This window comes from Pseudorasbora parva, chromosome 22 (genome assembly GCF_024679245.1).
Source record: "Pseudorasbora parva isolate DD20220531a chromosome 22, ASM2467924v1, whole genome shotgun sequence".
Taxonomy (NCBI): Eukaryota; Metazoa; Chordata; class Actinopteri; order Cypriniformes; family Gobionidae; genus Pseudorasbora; species Pseudorasbora parva.
The window spans coordinates 1,000,279-1,022,500 of NC_090193.1; the positions used below are offsets into that span (position 1 = coordinate 1,000,279).

Genomic DNA, 22,222 nt, shown 5'->3' on the forward strand with positions numbered 1-22,222 from the left:
TTCCGGGAACATCCTCCCCAGATTCTTGCTTTCAGAATCATCTTTTTCTTACTAGTCGAACATCCCCTAATCATATTATTAAATGAGTGATATTTATCATAAATCTACAGTAAGGAAGGAAGTATTTTTGATTTATTAAGCACATTTAAATTCAGCTTACACTGAATCATAACAATACATTAAAATAAGAAAAAAATAATAAGAAAATTAGAATTAGAAAACAGTTACTAATCCAAAAAGTAATAAGCAGGAAATGCTCAAACGTGAAGATGTGTCGAGTCTATTTTAAAGACAGAAACAGAGCACACGTAATGTCAGATGGCAACTGAGTCCATAATCGTGGACCTTTCATTTTTAGTCGAGACCGTGGGACATATAAGAGAGCTTTATTGGCAGATCTGAGGGACTTAGGAGCTGAATTCAAATGAACAAGATTGGAGATGTAAGATGGGGCTTGACCTTTATGAGCTAGAAACAGTCAGCAACATTTTGAATTAAATTCTAAAATAAACAGGAAGCCAGTGAAGAGAAGCCAATACTGGAGTGATATGATCAGTTTAAACCCACAGGGGAATCCTGCTTATGTTACACTTTTATTGTTTTAAAGGCATTGTAATTTGTGTCGAGAGCCAGTAGAGAGCAGTGTTCCCCAAATAAACAAGTGGCATAAGAGAATTATACTGTACATATTGACAATGAAGGCATTGATTTAATAGACACTCTTAAAGGCACAATATGTAAGATTTTCGATTAAAGTATCCCAAAGCCATTAGAACAGTGTAATATATTTTGTTGACCTGATTATCCCAAATGTGAACGTTTAAATCCAGAGAAATCATAACTCTCAAGAGTCTCAGCCATTCCACAGGATGATAAAGACTCGGCGATCAGAGTGTGTTCAAGAGCGTTTCCACTCCGTTATCAAAACACTAATTCTGAGTGTTTGGTTAAAAGAAACATTCGATTTGGCAAAATTTACTTTTAGAAACAAGTTACATTTAAAAATGCCTCATGAACAATGTTTAATAACATTTCTGTGCTAATATTTTGAGAATATTATTAAAGACCATAATACAGTAATCCTCCCAGAAGGGACTGCTTTACACTGATCAGAAAACACAACTAAGGCATCATCTGACAACATTAACAGCTCTCTCTCAACATTTACAGTTTATAGCACGATTTAATCCAGAATTATTCATCTTTGGTCCCAAATATTCAACAAAATCTAAATCCAAAGTGGTTATTATTACATTTATGGTACAGCAAAGTTAACAATTTGGTGTACAAGAAGGAATAAATTAGAAAGGAGGGAAAGTTTGAATGCTGTTTTGATGATGAGAGGTTTGATAAAGAAGAGACTAACGATGGAATATGCTTATTTTAGTCTCATTAATGATGGAATATGCTTATTTTAGTCTCATTAATGATGGAATAGGCTTATTTTAGTCTCATTAATGATGGAATAGGCTTATTTTAGTCTCATTAATGATGGAATAGGCTTATTTTAGTCTCATTAATGATGGAATAGGCTTATTTTAGTCTCATTAATGAAGGAATAGGCTTATTTTAGTCTCATTAATGATGGAATAGGCTTATTTTAGTCTCATTAATGATGGCATATGCTTATTTTAGTCTCATTAATGATGGAATAGGCTTATTTTAGTCTCATTAATGATGGAATAGGCTTATTTTAGTCTCATTAATGATGGAATATGCTTATTTTAGTCTCATTAATGATGGAATATGCTTATTTTAGTCTCATTAATGATGGAATAGGCTTATTTTAGTCTCATTAATGATGGAATATGCTTATTTTAGTCTCATTAATGATGGAATATGCTTATTTTAGTCTCATTAATGATGGAATATGCTTATTTTAGTCTCATTAATGATGGAATATGCTTATTTTAGTCTCATTAATGATGGAATATGCTTATTTTAGTCTCATTAATGATGGAATATGCTTATTTTAGTCTCATTAATGATGGAATATGCTTATTTTAGTCTCATTAATGATGGAATATGCTTATTTTAGTCTCATTAATGATGGAATATGCTTATTTTAGTCTCATTAATGAAGGAATAGGCTTATTTTAGTCTCATTAATGATGGAATAGGCTTATTTTAGTCTCATTAATGAAGGAATATGCTTATTTTAGTCTCATTAATGAAGGAATAGGCTTATTTTAGTCTCATTAATGATGGAATATGCTTATTTTAGTCTCATTAATGATGGAATATGCTTATTTTAGTCTCATTAATGAAGGAATATGCTTATTTTAGTCTCATTAATGATGGAATATGCTTATTTTAGTCTCATTAATGAAGGAATATGCTTATTTTAGTCTCATTAATGAAGGAATAGGCTTATTTTAGTCTCATTAATGATGGAATAGGCTTATTTTAGTCTCATTAATGAAGGAATAGGCTTATTTTAGTCTCATTAATGATGGAATATGCTTATTTTAGTCTCATTAATGAAGGAATATGCTTATTTTAGTCTCATTAATGATGGAATATGCTTATTTTAGTCTCATTAATGATGGAATAGGCTTATTTTAGTCTCATTAATGATGGAATATGCTTATTTTAGTCTCATTAATGATGGAATATGCTTATTTTAGTCTCATTAATGATGGAATAGGCTTATTTTAGTCTCATTAGTGATGGAATAGGCTTATTTTAGTCTCATTAATGATGGAATAGGCTTATTTTAGTCTCATTAGTGATGGAATATGCTTATTTTAGTCTCATTAATGAAGGAATAGGCCAGAGGTGGGTAGTAACGAATTACATTTACTTCGTTACATTTACTTGAGTACATTTTTTGGGTAACTTGTACTTTTAGAGTATATTTAAAAATGGGTACTTTTACTTTTACTCAAGTACATTTCTTGTGAAAAAACTGTACTTTTACTTAGTTACATTCGGTGGCGTTCCTCCGCTACTGTCAATGGTGATAATTAATTATATATTTTAAAATAAGTTATGACTTGTTCGGAAGTCTCGCGAAACGTTGGAGAGGCTGCTTCGCGAGAGGTGGATACGCATCACCCGCATAAAATTAGCGCGCGTTTAGTCAGAAGATGATGGCCGAAGCAGAGGGAGATGTGTGTGAGCTACGGGAGATCATCCGTACGTGGCCTCATGTTCAGCCTGTTTTCAGTCCAAGATGTCAAAAAGAACAGTTTCATAATTTAATGCATGCTGTGTGCACCAGTATGAACTGACATCTCAGCATACAACAATTCCAGCTCCAACCTGAGAGAGCAGTGGTAAGTGTAACAATGATGCCTATATTTGAACACTGTTAATGGTAATTTGGTAACTATGGGCACTTTTCCTTTATTGTAATACTATTTCACACACTGTCCGAGTGTTTTCCTCATATGCGCTCTTGTGCAAGCATTGACAAATCGTTTGAATCCTCCGAACACACGTCCACAAACAAACGTTCACATCTGCACATTTACATATCTTTTTTTTTCTCATAAAACGAGCAACCTCATTGGCAAAATGTACCTGTGACAATGTTTTTGCAAACCACAAAATACGTACCAATACACACTGCAGGAATTCCAACAGAAATGAACACTATAGGTAGAAAAACTGCATTTTTTGTTAGTCTATGGTTTGTAAAACATTTTGAATTTTGCGTCACAGCTCCATGTTCTGCTTTTCTGATTCACCAGACTTGCTCGATAGCTCAGCTGATACAGATTTGTATTTGCAATGCGAAAAGCTTGAGAACGAACCCCATGTAGAACGAGTCATGATAAGAGCTCAAAGACGAGTTCTAAACACAAGCTAAAAATACATGGACACAATTTTATTGTTGTCACATTTGCTTTTGTTAACACTTTCGGGTAGGTTTAGTGTGGGTGTAGGCTAGGTTAAAAACACAACGTAACAAAACATGTCAGATTCACGCAAATCTGTTCTGGAAAAAAATAAGCTTTTAGCGCCACCCAGTGGACATTTCACTTTGAAACTGTCGCAATATGTACGTATTGGTACATATTTTGTGGTTTGCAAAAACGTTGCCACAGGTACTGATGAGATCAGGCTAAAAACGAAACAAATTGAATAGCCTAATGTGACATCTTGCATTTATACACATATCCGGACAGACAACAGTCTGCAGTGTATACATACGTTTAAAAATGGGACTGTATTTTTAAGAATGCATATACTTATAAAAATATAAGAACAAAGTATGTTTTAAAAAGAGCTGTGGTTAGCCCAGCACACCATTAATTTACACTGTTTAACCATTAAACACACACACACACACACACACACACACACACACACACACACACACACACACACACACATATATATATATATATATATATATATATATATATATATATATATATATATATATATATATATATATATTTGGAGGTGTGTGAAAGCTCTCTAAGTAGTCTGAAATTCAGGGTTTTTGGATCTTATCAATCAGATCGAAAGTAACTAGTAACTAAGTACTTGAGTAGTTTTTTCATCTAATACTTTTTTACTCTTACTCAAGTAACTATTACGATTGTTACTTTTACTTTTACTTGAGTAAATATTTCCGTAAGTACTTGTACTTTTACTTGAGTAAAGATTTTGGCTACTCTACCCACCTCTGGAATAGGCTTATTTTAGTCTCATTAATGATGGAATAGGCTTATTTTAGTCTCATTAATGAAGGAATAGGCTTATTTTAGTCTCATTAATGATGGAATATGCTTATTTTAGTCTCATTAATGAAGGAATATGCTTATTTTAGTCTCATTAATGATGGAATATGCTTATTTTAGTCTCATTAATGATGGAATAGGCTTATTTTAGTCTCATTAATGATGGAATATGCTTATTTTAGTCTCATTAATGATGGAATATGCTTATTTTAGTCTCATTAATGATGGAATAGGCTTATTTTAGTCTCATTAGTGATGGAATAGGCTTATTTTAGTCTCATTAATGAAGGAATAGGCTTATTTTAGTCTCATTAATGAAGGAATAGGCTTATTTTAGTCTCATTAATGAAGGAATATGCTTATTTTAGTCTCATTAATGAAGGAATATGCTTATTTTAGTCTCATTAATGAAGGAATAGGCTTATTTTAGTCTCATTAATGAAGGAATATGCTTATTTTAGTCTCATTAATGATGGAATATGCTTATTTTAGTCTCATTAATGATGGAATAGGCTTATTTTAGTCTCATTAATGAAGGAATAGGCTTATTTTAGTCTCATTAATGATGGAATAGGCTTATTTTAGTCTCATTAATGATGGAATAGGCTTATTTTAGTCTCATTAATGAAGGAATATGCTTATTTTAGTCTCATTAATGAAGGAATATGCTTATTTTAGTCTCATTAATGATGGAATAGGCTTATTTTAGTCTCATTAATGAAGGAATATGCTTATTTTAGTCTCATTAATGATGGAATATGCTTATTTTAGTCTCATTAATGAAGGAATAGGCTTATTTTAGTCTCATTAATGAAGGAATAGGCTTATTTTAGTCTCATTAATGATGGAATATGCTTATTTTAGTCTCATTAATGAAGGAATAGGCTTATTTTAGTCTCATTAATGAAGGAATAGGCTTATTTTAGTCTCATTAATGAAGGAATAGGCTTATTTTAGTCTCATTAATGATGGAATATGCTTATTTTAGTCTCATTAATGATGGAATAGGCTTATTTTAGTCTCATTAATGAAGGAATATGCTTATTTTAGTCTCATTAATGAAGGAATAATAAGAGTATTTGTCTGCATCACGTTTTGATCTGAATATCGGTGACATATTACAGTGTCGTTTGGCCATGCTTGCTCACAAAGCATGTGAAAATAGTCTCATTTTGAAGCAAACAACCTAAGGAACAAGCTGATATAGCGTTTGAGGCTAGTAGCTTTACAACGAGTTTATAATCCGAACAGGAATATGACTCATGTGTTTGCTTGTTCAAAGGAGTCATTTCCATCTTTGTGACTCCATTGATAATAAAGTTACTGTAAATTATTGGATCGGGGAAATAAACTGCTCAGCGATATTCCTAAGGCCGATAGCTTTCGTTTGATATATGACTTGTCTATTTTGGGTGTGTTTGTCAAAAGTCTCTCTCTCTCTCTCCATCTCTCTCTCTCTCTCTCTCTCTCTCTCTCTCTCTCTCTCTCTCTCTCTCTCTCTCTCTCGCAGGTGTATTCCTTCACACATCAACCTTTACACGTCTGGGATTCCTCCGTTCCGATATTTAAACACACGGAACAGATTCAAGCTGCTGTGTGTGATGCTCCACAAACACACTCCTAAAGCTCTGCTATCTTTGGCTGCATTCCGTCAGCCATTTTTAAAGCAGCAGAATGTATTTTCTGAAATGGCTTGGCATTGTCCGTGAAGCGTCTTGGCAGGATGAAGTCTCCGTGGGATCGAGAGTAACAAAGCGAAGGATATGCTGACACAGCACAAAAACACATTCAATCATCATCATCAGAACACACAGCAGGCACTCCAAACGGTCCATTCCCATCCGGATCTCCAGAGAACACCAGCTCATAAACACCACTGAGGACTGAGTGTGGAAAAGCTTTCCCATAACGCTACAAAGACCGGCTGGAAAAAACACATTCAGCACCAATTACATTATATGTGGTGTTTATGTACTACATATGAATCAGTGATTTTGATATTATTTCAACATATGCTGAGGGGTGGCAGGGGTTAGTCAGTGTCAGGGGTTAGTTAGTGGCAGGGGTTAGTTAGTGGCAGGGGTTAGTTAATGGCAGAGTTTTGTTAGTGGCAGAGGTTAGTTAGTGGCAAAGGTTAGTTAGTGACTGAGGTTAGTTAGTGGCAGAGGTTAGTTAGTGGCAGAGGTTAGTTAGTGGCAGAGGTTAGTTAGTGGCAGAGTTTTGTTAGTGGCAGAGGTTAGTGGCTGTGGTTAGTTAGTGGCTGAGGTTAGTTAGTGGCAGAGTTTTGTTAGTGGCAGAGGTTAGTTAGTGGCAGAGGTTAGTTAGTGGCAGAGGTTAGTTAGTGGCAGAGTTTTGTTAGTGGCAGAGGTTAGTTAGTGGCAGAGGTTAGTTAGTGGCAGAGGTTAGTTAGTGGCAGGGGTTAGTTAATGGCAGCGGTTAGTTAGTCGCAGAGTTTTGTTAGTGGCAGAGGTTAGTTAATGGCAGCGGTTAGTTAGTCGCAGAGTTTTGTTAGTGGCAGAGGTTAGTTAGTGGCAGAGGTTAGTTAGTGGCAGCGGTTAGTTAGTGGCAGAGGTTAGTTAGTGGCAGAGTTTTGTTAGTGGCAGAGGTTAGTTAGTGGCAGAGGTTAGTTAGTGGCAGGGGTTAGTTAATGGCAGCGGTTAGTTAGTGGCAGAGGTTAGATAGTGGCAGAGGTTAGTTAGTGGCAGAGGTTAGTTAGTGACTGAGGTTAGTTAGTGACTGAGGTTAGTTAGTGGCAGAGGTTAGATAGTGGCAGAGGTTAGTTAGTGGCAGAGGTTAGTTAGTGACTGAGGTTAGTTAGTGACTGAGGTTAGTTAGTGGCAGAGGTTAGTGGCAGAGGTTAGTTAATGACAGCGGTTAGTTAGTCGCAGAGTTTTGTTAGTGGCAGAGGTTAGTTAGTGGCAGAGGTTTGTTAGTGCCAGAGTTTAGTTAGTGGCAGAGGTTAGTCAGTGGCAGGGGTTAGTTAATGGCAGCGGTTAGTTAGTGGCAGGGGTTAGTTAGTGACAGAGGTTAGTCAGTGGCAGGGGTTAGTTAATGGCTGAGGTTAGTTAGTGTCAGAGGTTTGTTAGTGGCAGAGGTTAGTTAGTGGCAGAGGTTAGTCAGTGGCAGGGGTTAGTTAATGGCAGCGGTTAGTTAGTGGCAGGGGTTAGTCAGTGGCAGGGGTTAGTAAATGGCAGGGGTTAGTTAGTGGCAGGGGTTAGTCAGTGGCAGGGGTTAGTAAATGGCAGGGGTTAGTTAGTGGCAGAGTTTTGTTAGTGGCAGAGGTTAGTTAGTGGCAGAGGTTTGTTAGTGGCAGAGGTTAGTTAGTGGCAGAGGTTAGTTAGTGGCAGGGGTTAGTTAGTGGCAGAGGTTAGTTAGTGGCAGGGGTTAGTTAATGGCAGCGGTGAGTTAGTGGCAGAGGTTAGTTAGTGGCAGAGTTTAGTTAGTGGCAGAGGTTAGTTAATGGCAGCGGTTAGTTAGTGGCAGAGTTTTGTTAGTGGCAGAGGTTAGTTAGTGGCAGAGGTTAGTTAGTTTCAGAGGTTAGTTAGTGGCAGAGGTTTGTTAGTGGCAGAGGTTAGTTAGTGGCAGAGGTTAGTTAGTGGCAGGGGTTAGTTAATGGCAGAGTTTTGTTAGTGGCAGAGGTTAGTTAGTGGCTGGGGTTAGTTAGTGACAGAGGTTAGTTAGTGGCAGAGGTTAGTTAGTGACAGAGATTAGTCAGTGGCAGGGGTTAGTTAGTAGCAGGGGTTAGTTAATGGCAGCGGTTAGTTAGTGGCAGGATTTTGGTAGTGGCAGAGGTTAGTTAGTGGCAGGGGTTAGTTAGTGGCAGAGGTTAGTTCGTGTCAGAGGTTTGTTAGTGGCAGAGGTTAGTCAGTGGCAGGGGTTAGTTAATGGCAGCGGTTAGTTAGTGGCAGGGGTTAGTAAATGGCTGAGGTTAGTAAGTGTCAGAGGTTTGTTAGAGGCAGAGGTTAGTTAGTGGCAGAGGTTAGTCAGTGGCAGAGGTTATTCAGTGGCAGGGGTTAGTTAATGGCAGCGGTTAGTTAGTGGCAGGGGTTAGTCAGTGGCAGGGGTTAGTAAATGGCAGCGGTTAGTTAATGGCAGCGGTTAGTTAGTGGCAGAGTTTTGTTAGTGGCAGAGGTTAGTTAGTGGCTGAGGTTAGTTAGTGGCTGAGGTTTGTTAGTGGCAGAGGTTAGTTAGTGGCAGAGGTTAGTTAGTGGCAGAGGTTAGTCAATGGCTGAGGTTAGTCAGTGGCAGGGGTTAGTCAGTAGCAGAGGTTAGTTAATGGCTGAGGTTAGTTAGTGGCAGGGGTTAGTTAGTGGCTGAGGTTAGTTAGTGGCAGAGGTTAGTTAGTGGCAGAGCTTAGTTAGTGACAGAGGTTAGTTAGTGGCAGAGGTTAGTTAGTGGTAGAGGTTAGTTAGTGACAGAGGTTAGTTAGTGGTAGAGGTTAGTTAGTGACAGAGGTTAGTTAGTGGCAAACATTAGTTAATGGCAGAGGTTAGTTAGTGGCAGAGGTTAGTTAGTGGCAGAGGTTAGTTAATGGCATAGGTTAGTTAGTGGTAGAGGTTAGTTAGTGGCAGTGGTTAGTTAGTGGCAGGGGTTAGTTAGTGGCAGACGTTAATCAGTGGCAGCGGTTAGTTAGTGGCAGGGGTTAGTTAGTGGCAGTGGTTAATTATTGGCAGACATTAATTAGTGGCAGTGGTTAGTCAGTGGCTGTGGTTAGTTAGTGGCAGAAATTAGTTAGTGGCATAAATTAGTTTGTGGCAGGGGTTAGTTAGTGGCAGAGGTTAGTTAGTGACAGGGCTTAGTTAGTGGCAGGGGTTAGTTAGTGGCAGAGGTCAGATTCATTAAGAAAACTCTAAATGTGCATTCTATTAGCTGGCTCACACTTTATTTATAGTTTTACCCATTAGATTTTCACCAGTCATATTAAGCTGATTTTGTTCTAAAGTATTATTAAACTATAGAAGATTGTGAAAGACATCACAGCAGTGGAAACTAATGACGGATCACATTCACCGGCCTTCACTTCCCCCTGGAAAATGCCATCAAATGAAACATATTTTATTATTCAAGCTTCTTCCTTTTTCACTGACGTACAATGAAAACCTCCTGATATCAAAAGGCAGAAGTACTCCTGTCCTGTCCAGCTGGAAATGATATTTTGTCGAGGAGATATGCATCTAGTGCGGCGGGGTGAGTGAAGTTCACGTTTTGCAATCACGAAAGGGTGTGTTTAGAGACACACGCAATAAAAGCATGATGTAATGACTGAAAGTAGCTTTGCGTGTTCTGGATCTGCACGCACACACACACTCCTGCTGCGCACTTCAGTGGGAAGACATTCATCTAAAGCCGCGTAGGCAGACACGAAAAGGCGTGTGGCGACTTGAGCAAACAGCATGTCAATCAAAATTATGCAAGTGTAAAACGACACAGTTAATATAGTTTGAAAATATTTATTTACATATTCAAATACAATTGACATTTAATGGTTTACACGCCATTTAAAATATATGAAAGATGCTCCCTTTTAAAATCTTTGATTCATATTTACATACATTTTGTGAATTAATGTAAAAAATAATTAAGGCTTTAAAATGATTTAAACAAAACAATCCTGACGTAGAACAATAAAGCAAAAAAGTCCCTCGCAGTTTAAACAAATCGTTCATAAATGCAAAACACAACATATTTAAGATCAGAATTTGATGCAAAAAAGAGCCGATCTTTGGATAATAGTCAAAGAAAGAGTATTTTTTTCTCGATGAAGAATAAACGACAGTGGTTAAAATGAAACTGTACATGTTCAGATCGATCTTGTCACAGTGTGTGTGAGTGTGTGTGTTTGTGTGTGTGTGTGTGTGTGTGAGTGAGTGAGTGTGTGTGTGTGTGAGTGTGTGTGTGTGTGAGTGAGTGAGTGTGTGTGTGTGAGTGAGTGAGTGTGTGTGTTTGTGTGTGTGTGTGTGTGTGTGTGTGTGAGAGAGTGTGTGTGTGTGTGAGAGAGTGAGTGTGTGTGTGAGTGTGAGAGAGAGTGTGAGTGTGTAAGTGTGTATGTGAGTGACGGAGTGAGTGTGTGTGTGTGCGTGTGCGTCCATGTGAGTGTGTGTGTGTGTGTTTTCAGCGCTTTGTCAGTTTCATTGCAGTCCTATATGAACAGAAGTTGGAGACACACATGTGGCACTCTGGAAGGTTATTGTGAATTTTGTTATTGCTATTTCAAAATTATTGATAATGTCCAAAAGTCTGAGACCAATAGTTCAGATTTTTGTAATCTTTACATATTCAAAAATGTCCAGGTTCTAATTAATGAAACAATTCCTGATTTGCAGTGTCCCCTCAGACTTTTGGATACCATGAGTTTTATGAAATATGGAGTGTCTCTCCTCTGTGTGTGTGTGTGTGTGTGTGTGTGTGTGTGTGTGTGTGTGTGTGTGTGTGTGTGTGTGTGTGTGTGTGTGTGTGTGAGCGTGTGTGTGTGTGTGAATCCCTGCTGAAGAACGTGTTCCCAGAGGAACTGCGATGGACACGGAACGCACGGCTGTCAAACCAGTCCTGTTCGTGACAGTGCCAGAACTTCAGAGCAAAGCCCAAGATCAAGATCAGGATCAGGATCAGGATCAGGATCAGGATCAGATCAGGATATGGATCAGGACCAGATCAGGCTAGTACAGGTCCCTCATGATCTCCTGCAGCAGTGGGTGGAGGCACCAGTCCACCTCCGTCTCCTTCATGAGCTGGATGAGCTGCACGTGGTCCGTGACGAGCTGCCGCAGGTCCGTCATCTTCTGCAGGACTTTGGCGAAGAGTTGCAGGGATTCGGGATGGTTGGTCTTCAACTGCAGCTCCAGCGAGTGGAGCACCGTCTCCTGCAGGTCCTCGATGGGCTTGACGTTCAGCAGGCCGGGCCGATCTAGCACAGGAACACAAGCCTCATTAACCACAATACACTTTATTCATCACAAAGATTCACTTCAGTCAGCACTGCGACAGAATAACAGATGAGGATAATCACGCACATCACAGAAACAATCATATTTTTCATTATGTTTATATTTTTTTCCATTTTAATTTCAGTTTGTAATTTTTTAACTTTTATGTTTTTTGTTTTTTTTTAAAAATACATCTGTATAGTTTTTTTATTAATTTTTATTTCAGTTTTAATTTTATTTTTGTACTAAATGCAACTACCTGAAATAAAAAAATGATATATATACATTCTAGGACAGTCAACTCATGTTCAAGAAACCAGTTTGAAATGATTGGAGCTTTGTGACATGGTGCATTATCCTGCTGGAAGTAGCCATCAGAGGATGGGCACATGGTGGTCATAAAGGGATGGACATGGTCAGAAACAATGCTCAGGTAGGCCGTGGCATTTAAACGATGCCCAATTGGCACTAAGGGGCCTAAAGTGTGCCAAGAAAACATCCCCCACACCATTACACCACCACCACCAGCCTGCACAGTGGGAACAAGGCATGATGGATCCATGTTCTCATTCTGTTTACGCCAAATTCTGCCTCTACCATCTGAATGTCTCAACAGAAATCGAGACTCATCAGACCAGGCAACATTTCTCCAGTCTTCAACTGGCCAATTTTGGTGAGCTTGTGCAAACTGTCGCCTCTTTTTCCTATTTGTAGTGGAGATGAGTGGTACCGGTGGGGTCTTCTGCTGTTGTAGCCCATCCGCCTCAAGGTTGTGTGCGTGTTGTGGCACCACAGGACTGCCGCATACTGGATGCTCTTCCCTTTTCACACCATTCTTTGTAAACCCTAGAAATGGTTGTGTGTGTAAATCCCAGTAACTGAGCAGATTGTGAAATACTCAGACCGGCCCGTCTGGCACCAACAACCATGCCACGCTCAAAACGGCTTAAATCACCTTTCTTTCCCATTCTGACATTCAGTTTGGAGTTCAGGAGATTGTCTTGACCAGGACCACACCCCTAAATGCACTGAAGAACTGCCATGTGATTGGCTGATTAGATAATTGCAATAATGAGAAATTGAACAGGTGTTCCTAATAATCCTTTAGGTGAGTGTATACACACACACACACACACACACACACACACACACACACATTTTTTTCTTCTTTTTCAGTTGACATTTATTGTATTTCAAGCTATTTAAGTTGTTTAGTTTTACTTTCAGTTATTTGTATTAATTTGTAATGGTAGGTTCACCTGTTCATTCTGAGGAAGTTAATTTTGTCATGAGTTTGAATCAAGCTCAAGTGTTCAGTGTTGTTGTGGTTTCGCCCTAGAGATGATATTGTCAGATATGAGTCTGCTTTGAGCTCATCGAGTCACTGAGCTTGTGGTCACACCTGAGGGTTAATGCTATCTTTGAGCTGTCTTTTTGGTTAATCAGGGACAGTGAAACTCAGACTCACCTCCACTCAGGATGATGACGGCCAGGAACAGAGCCATGTCGCTGTCGTCCAACTCCAGCATGTTGAACTTGACGGAGAACTCAAACTTGGGCTCCATCATTTCGCAGAAGGGTTTGCGCAAGCTCTTGAGGAACTCGCGGGTCATGAAGATCTGCCCGTAGGAGATGAGCGTGCCATCTTTGTTCATGAGCGGAGCCATCATGATGATGAGCACCTCGATGACGCCGTACTTCAGGAGCGTCACCTGGTCATTCAGGTCCAGGTTGACGAATCCTGGGATGCTTTTAGCGAATTCAGTGACTTCGCTGACCGCTTCGGCCGAGCGAGATTGGCAGCTGTGGAAGAAGCGGAGCTCCACTTCGTGCATGACGCCGATGTCGGATCTCCGGTGCTCCTGCATGGGCATCTGCCGAGAGTTGATCATATGCTCTCCTTCCATCAGAGACTTCATGTCGTGAATAACGAAAGGCTGCAAACAAGAAGAGAAGCGGAATGAAACGAGTGAAGTCTTTATGAGTGAGTCATTGAATCATTCACATTCACTAAATATAGTCATAGCTAGACCAGAAACAAGACAAAATTACTAAATAAGAAGAGCATTTTTTTGCAGTGTACTAGAGCAGGTGATGTGGATTATTCCTCATATTCTCCAGTGTTGCGGCTCCTCTCTTCCCAGTCTGTCAGTAACTCTGTTTAGTTCCTGAAGCCCCTCCTTCTGAAAGCACACTGTGCTCTGATTGGTCGGCTGGAGCGGTGTGCTCCAGCGCTGTGATTGGTGTTTGGGAAATGCCCCGCCCCTTACCATAACCGGCAGTCTAAACACACGACTAACTAACTCAGCCAGGCTCCGCCCCTTTACTCTGCGCATTAATTACTATAATGAGGAATATTGTGAGGTGTTGGTTAACTCCAGATGGCGGCGTTTGAGGAGTTCAGGAACACTGACACTGATAGAGAAGAGCTGGAGCGCCACTGAATTTGAGCCATAGTGTGTAAAAAAGAGTCAGACTCCGATTCATAACACAAGCGGCGCAAGTGTGAGTAAAGTCAAATCTAAAGGTTTTCTCTTTCAGGTCAAGGTCAGAAGTATCTTGTTGAAAATGTTTTATCCACAAAAGGTGCACTGAACAAAAAACTGGTGAAGGTTTTCCTTTGAAACATTTTTCACTGAAAATGTGTTTTTTTCTTACAACATCCAGTGTGACGGTACAAACATCACTGAGTCTGAAATAACATACTTCCCTACTATAAAGTGTGTGGACAACAGTAGTAGGTCATAGATATATCTAAGTAGAAGCCTCATTAGTGCCTGCACGGATCTGTTGAATGAGGAATCTATGTAAATATCTCTGATCGTGCCGGTATTTTGACCTGACTCAGCGGAAGTAATGACGGATGGGAACACTAGATGAGATTCGCCTGATATGAGGTAAAAATAACACAAATACTGTTGTGTTTCTGGCAGAAAGCGATCGGTTCGTGTCTTAAGACATCAGTGTGTCGTCACGAGCAGCAGGGTTTAATATGGATTCATATGTCTGTGTTATATTATCATAGAAATACACCCCATTAACAATTAGAAATTTGATTAATTGTGCAGCCCTATTGCAAAATAATGACTTGTTCAAAATAAGGACTTACTCACGAGAGTATCCCTGCGTCCCGATTCGCATACTATCCATACTAAATATATTAAAAAATAGAATTAGTTTGTCCCAAATCGTCGTATGCTGAAGAGTCTTCCAGATGGTTTACTATTTCCAGTCAGAATCTGAAGTGCGGATTGACACTAACGGCTGATATTACCCACAACCCATTGCGAGTTGGACGAGGATTCGATTAGAACTACAAATGCGGATAAAAAGTGTTAAAAAACTACAAACATGTCAGATGTGCGAGTCCGACGGTTAAGTAGAGAGGTTTAGATAAAGAGGTTTAAGTGACCAACTATCAGTATTAACCTGACTAAAGATATTTATTCAGTGTTGTCCACATTATATCTCACCTGCAGCAGCATTGTGAACTTTTGTAATGACACGTTTGGCCGTTAACTTTTAAAGCATCATTATATTTAAACTGCAAACACATGAGGAGAGTCTCTGCATTAAAGACACACACACGGCAGATCAACGAGCGGCTACACTTCTCTCCGATACAGCAGGAGATTAATCTGAATGTGGACGATTTGAACTGTGTGATGATTGAAAGGGTGGTTTAAACGGTGATAGTTCGTTAAAGATGATATAGCATGTCTTAAAGCTTGCTCTTCTGCTACACACTCAAAAGTATGTCCTTTATCGTCACAAAAAGAGTACACACTTTTAGGGTGTAGTATAAGTAGGCAAATTGGGACGCAACAAATGTGATCTCAGACATGAATGAGTCTCTACCGCCTCCTAGAGTACCGGAGGTCATTACAGCGGAACTATTCTATAGTAAAAGGAACAATAAGGCTTCATAGATGATGATTTTGAAGCCTGTCGCTCCACCTCAGACAGTAATATGACTTCTGCACATGAGACATCACCATCATTTCTCTCAATGTTTTCTGAAATCCCATGATCTTTGGGTCCGTGTCGAGTTTGCAGGAGCGCATAACGGCTCTGATATATAGATTATATCTATACTTTCATATGTTCTTTCTGCAGTCTGTGCCTTTATAAATATTTCCCTGCGGAGAGAGCAGATGTTTGGTATCGCTCGCTGTGTTAGTCAAAACATGCGTCGAGCGGCCTTGGTCATATCTCCTGTTGAAGACACGTGACGAATTTAACATTTCTACCGGCCACCGAACAGAAATGATCTGAGACTTATTTTCTGGCTTTCTATATTGCTGTTCAATTTAATGTAAAATGTAGTGTTTAAAATAATTAGTGAGTGCTATTCATGGGCCAGTGCATACACTGCAAAAAATGCTCTTCTTATTTAGTATTTTTGTCTTGTTTTCCAGTCTAAATATCTAAAAATTCTTAAATCAAGATGCATTTACTAGATCAGTAAAACGACATGAGATATTTCTCCTTGTTTTCTTAAAAATAAAATCTAAATGAAGAGAGTTTTTGCTTAAAACAGGCCAAATGATCTGCCAATGGGGTGAGAAAAATAATCTTATTTCTGTTTGGGACGGAAACAAGAAACAAGATTTCAATCAGAAATAAGATTATTTTTCTCACCCCATTGGCAGATCATTTGGCCTGTTTTAAGCAAAAACGCTCTTCATTTAGATTTTATTTTTAAGAAAACAAGGAGAAATATCTCATGTCGTTTTACTGATCTAATAAATGCATCTTGATTTAAGAATTGTTAGATATTTGGACTGGAAACGCGACAGAATGTCAACAAGTCATTTTTTGCATTGTTTAATGTGATATTAAATCATTTAGATGTGTTGATATAATCTAAGAGTGAAACATGCATGTTGTGATTCGTCATGCACATACAGCATATGAGGAAAGCATGGCGTGACATGATCTGTGTGTGACCGGTTAACGTTTGAAACCTGAATTTCTGCCTATTCTACGCTTCAAGTGCACTTCATGTTGCGTCTAGACAGCTACAGCACTACCTACACTATAGAAAATGCTGGGTTGTTGTAACCCAATGTTGGGTCAAATATGGACTAACCCAGCGATTGGGTTGTTTTAACCCTGCGGTTGGGTTAAATATTTGCTTAAGACAACCCAATCGCTGGGTTAGTCCATATTTGACCCAACATTAGGTTGTTTTTTACACATATTTTGAGTGTATGATGGTTTCAAATGTCTGCGCCTGTGAAAGGATCTCCGTCGAGTGATAAACATTTAACGACGTCCAGGCTGATCTGACTTGAGTGTGTAATGGCTGAAACCAACGGCATTGAAGTCGCATCCAATTATTAGAAACGGCCAAATTCTCCGGGAACCGACACGTCACAATATTCCTCATTATAATAATTAATGCGCAGAATAAAGGGGCGGGGCCTGGCTGAGTTAGTTAGTCATGTGTTGAGACTGCCAGTTATGGTAAGGGGCGGAGCATTTCCCAAACACCAATCACAGCACACCACTCCAGCCGACCAATCAGAGCACAGTGTGCTTTTCAGAAGTGGGTTAGTTAGTCATGTGTTGAGACTGTAAAGAAATATGGACGTAGTGTCTGTGACGTCACCAATAGGATTCTGAAAAGCCATTTTGAAGCGTAAAGTAAAGACGAGCCGTCGCCATCTTTGCAGCGCTTCATCATGCGTCAGGGATAACAGAAAATGGCCAAAGAGACGGGATGTGGGCGGAGCTTAGGTGATGCGATGACTAACAGACAGCAGATAAATGGCTAATCCACCTGTCACTCAAAGTGGCCACGCCCTTAATTATGCAGAACTTTAAGGCTTTATATAATGTAAACGAATGAGTTATAAACACATTCCCCCCTCACAGTCGTCATGAAGGGCGAAATTAGCCGTAGAGACCAAAACCACCGTTAGTCTCAGACTGTAAACTTGTTTTATTCTGCTGTAAAGTTGGCCATTTTAACATGAGCTCAACAAGATTCTGCTGCTTCTGGAGCCGCTCTAGTGGCCAGACGAGGAACTGCAGTTTAAGACACTTCAGTATCGGCTTCAGGAGAGACTGGGGGAGGGTGAGACTGCCGCTTATGGTAAGGGGCGGGGCATTTCCCAAACACCAATCACAACACACCGCTCCAGCCGACCAATCAGAGCACAGTGTGCTTTCAGAAGGCGGGGCTTCAGGAACTAAACAGAGTTACTGACAGACTGGGAAGAGAGGAGCCGCAACACTGGAGAATATGAGGAATACCATCAACATCACCTGCTCTAGGAGAGCACAAACACACGAACACACGATCAGAAGTGTGTCTTTGATAGCACAAACACACGAACACACGATCAGAAGTGTGTCTTTGATAGCACAAACACACGAACACACGATCAGAAGTGTGTCTTTGATAGCACAAACACACGAACACACGATCAGAAGTGTGTCTTTGATAGCACAAACACACGAACACACGATCAGAAGTGTGTCTTTGATAGCACAAACACACGAACACACGATCAGAAGTGTGTCTTTGATAGCACAAACACACGAACACATGGCCCCAGACTCACGGCGTTGTCGCTGGTCTTCCCGGAGAGTATGGCTCTGGCCTTGGCTTTGGTCAGGGGGAAGTATTTGAGATAGGACTCGTACAGATGTCTGGCCAGGGCTCTGAGATCAGCCGACTCTGGGTGCATGTGGTCCACGTCCGCGGAGAACTCGGCCAAAAGCTTCTCCTTCTCGGCTTGGGGCATTCGACCAAAACGAATGGCTGGGAAAAAAGCAAACAAACAAGACAGTTGAAACCCCCTAAATCCCCAGATCCATCACTCTGGTCTTTGCTTATCGTCTCGGGTCTGTGGGGATGTGTGTGGGAGTTTGTTTTCAGTCCTTCAGTACGTTAGCGCGGGTCATTATGACCGCTTCCAACATTCTTCTGTGTTTTCATTCTGACATTAATATAGAAAACCGGGCGTTTATGCCACACACCAAACACATCTCAAACTATTTTCACAATAAACCACTAGTACGCTTCACAAATACTTAGAAAGAAATTGTGACACATTGAATTAAGCAGGTCATCTTTTTCCTGTAATACGGCACAGGCCGAAGGTTTGGACACGTCACTATCTGTAAAGTTTTTGAAAGAAGTTTCTTCTGCTCATCAAGCCTGCATTTATTTGATCAAAAATACAGATTTTAATATTGTGATATATTATTACAATTAAATAATTGTTTTTTAATTTATTCTCCTTTAAATGCTGATTTATTTGTGTGATCAGAGCTGAATGTTCAGGATGGTTCCTCCAGTCTTCAGTGATCATGATCTTCAGAAATCATTCTCAGATGAGGATTCATTACGAGTGTTTGTAGTTTAAATATAATGATGTGTTTAAGGGTTAGTGGCCAGACTTATCATTAGAACAGTTCTTAATGCCGTTGCAGATTAAATATAATGTGGATAATATTAAATGATATATTTTCGTCAGGCTTATATGGATAATAATTCACTCGAACCCCTTTATCTAAACCTCTCTACTTAACGCATTCGTTCTCTTCAAAATGAACATTCCCTGATAGTTTTACCGTCGGACTCGCACTTTTGTCGTTTTTAACACTTTTTATCCGCATTTGTAGTTCAATTCTGGAACGATCTTTTTCCACATAGAAAAGGGTGGTTGACCTTTGACCCTTACTCACAATATGACTGTCCTCTTCAAATCTCTTTTATTTTTAATTTTTTATGATAACACAAATTCTAAATGTTTGAAACAAAAAAGGACTGGGAATGAATATGATAAACTAAAGACTCTTGGGAGATATGAAGGATCGACACTACTCTACTCAAGATTAACATGAGACTGTGTGTGTGTGTGTGTGTGTGTGTTTTATTAGCCTCTAAACATGATATAAGTGTTATTTACACTAAAAATATGGTTATTTAAAGGCTCTTTCCTCTTAGTAACAGATCTATTAAGAGCTATTTCTGCTAAAATGATTCTCTGTGTCAGTTTAGGATTCTTCATTGTGATTTGTAAATGTGTAAATGTCAGATATTGTTTAAAGCCCCTCATTACTGGAACACACTCCTTTTAAAATGCACTTAATTTTCACTTTCAAATTGTAGCTGTTTCTTACCAATCATGTTTTTTTTCCTCTTTTGAGGTTTTGTAAGTGTGAGGTCTCGTTTCTCTTCTTCTCCACTAGACAAGTCATTGAATTTATCAAGAGTTTTCAGTCGGGTGGATGCATAAAACACACACACACACACACACACACACACACACACACACACACACACACACACACACACACACACACACACACACACACACACACACACACACACACACACACACACGCACACACGCACACACTGTGGCAGTACCCTTAAGAAGACATCTTTGTGGCTTTTTTTCCCTTTAAAAGGGGAATATTAGTTTCTTAATATAAACCTTAATGTACTATTATGAATCTTTTTGTGGTAAAAAAGGTACAAACTTTTAAGGGTACTGCCCCAGCCACAAGCTGTTCTACCCCTAAAGGTATGGTTCTGACACCCTCTGTGTGTGTGTGTGTGTGTGTGTGTGTGTGTGTGTGTGTGTGTGTGTGTGTGTGTGTGTGTGTGTGTGTGTGTGTGTGTGTGTGTGTGTGTGTGCGTGTGTGTAATGATGGATGGAGGATTGTATTTATTCATTGCATTAATTTAGTTTCTCTTTTGTGTTGTATTTATGTATTTATTCATGCACTGTCAGTTTATTGCATTATATGCATTTATTATTGCATTCAGCCGATCAATGTAATTTTTACTACAATTTCCCATGTCAATAAACAATTACATTACAGGTTTGCTTAAATGCAAAAGAGAGGCTACAGGGTTTATTAGACCAGGTGTAATATTAAAACCTTTAATATATATATATATATATATATATATATATATATATATATATATATATATATATATATATATATATATTTATTTATTTATTTATTTATATATATATATATATAAATAAGGTCCTATGACATCATTATGGTTCTTTCGACGCTTCTAAGAGTTTCTCATAAGAGTGTTTTCAGCCGTAGACCATGATTTATAAATAAATGACAGTGCCGTTTCACTTTTACAGTGTATAATCCAACGCCAGCATTCTTCAAAAACTTCTCCTTTTGTGTTCCAGGAAAACATAAAAATAAAAGCATATGGTTTCAGAACGACTCGAGAGTTTCAGAATGTTTATTTACGGCTGTACTATCGCTTTAAGATCGAACATATAAGAGGTTTCTGTGTACGCTGCGTTAGGATGATTACATGACTCTAATCTAACAATGCCATCTAATGCCAAATTAATCTGTGCACTGCAACCTCAACTGTGTGAAAGCTGTAAGTGTTTCCGCCGAATCTAGGACGTCCGGCCTGATCAAAGGCGACAGAAACAAGGACATGCCAAAGTGTAAACCTCACCATAAAGCTGGAAATAATGTCAGGCTAACGCAGGCTCTCGGAGACTTTAACAAATGCTGAAATGGAGATTTTAAAGTGTCTTCCGATAAACATTTCAGGGCATTTAGACAGGAAACGTGAAAAAGTGCCCATACAACCTGTCCTCCAAAAAAATACGACTCTATAGGTCTTTTTTTAAGCACCTTATTACGACCTATATTTACGCTTTAAAGTCATGCGCCCTCTAGCTGGCGTAAAAATAATGACAGTGTCGCGTTACGTGACGTATGACTGTCGTTACCAATCAAAATGCGTGTTCATTTTAATGCAGTGTGTGGACTTTTTACCATCATTTGTCATATTTCCATTCAGCAAAAATATTGTTTTTAATTTACAACTACAGCCACCCCATCCCTAAACCTACTCAGAGATTTATAGATCACACACACTTTATGAGCGCATGTGTTCCCTGAGATCGAACTCACGATCACATGATGACATGCTTTACCAACTGAGCTCTGCAAAACCTGAAATATTACGCAGATAAAGGGGAAAAATGCTTTAAAATGAAAGTGTCGTGCTGTCAGTAGGAGCACAGCTTTAGTAATCGCTCCTGTGGGTCGTATTATAAGGAAGTGACAAACGACCAATATAGGCGGATTGGTTGGAGGACATGTTGATACGGAAATATAATAAATGTACACATATGAAATATTAGTAATGCTTTAGATTACGGCCCGGAAAGTACTGCATGATTTAAGGGAATTTACAACACAACTTCTGATAGTTACCCCTTTATTCCCCCAATATTACATATTGTTCCCTTATACCTACATGTACTTACTTTATAGTTACACTATAATTACTGAAAGTTGTGCTGTAAATTCCCTTTAATTATGCAGTACTTTCCAGGCCGTAATCTAAAGCATTACCGAAATATCAATATATTAAATATATCCACATAGAAAGTGAAAACATATGTACATATATATCCGTCCATGTATAAAACCTATTAGAAAATAGAACCATTTCATATTGACATATACATCTAGCTCATATAAATGTATGTTTATGTATGTATAATACAGTATATTATATATACAGTATGTCACATATATAATTATGTGACCTAAAGAGGCAAACGAGGAGATAAACGA

At 39.0% G+C, this 22,222-nt stretch overlaps 1 protein-coding gene across 1 annotated transcript in view; it reads right to left on the bottom strand.

Moving 5' to 3' along the window:
• Positions 1 to 10,128: 10,128 nt before the first annotated feature.
• pparg (peroxisome proliferator-activated receptor gamma) overlaps positions 10,129 to 22,222 on the bottom strand; it is a 65,244-nt gene continuing 53,150 nt past the window's right edge. Inside the window, exons 5-7 of the mRNA XM_067432157.1 lie at positions 18,190 to 18,389; positions 13,086 to 13,554; positions 10,129 to 11,598 (exon numbers count right to left, since the gene is read on the bottom strand). Coding sequence (XP_067288258.1) covers positions 11,351 to 11,598; positions 13,086 to 13,554; positions 18,190 to 18,389 — 917 coding nt within the window. The 3' untranslated portion in view covers positions 10,129 to 11,350. The remainder of the gene's footprint in view (positions 11,599 to 13,085; positions 13,555 to 18,189; positions 18,390 to 22,222) is intronic.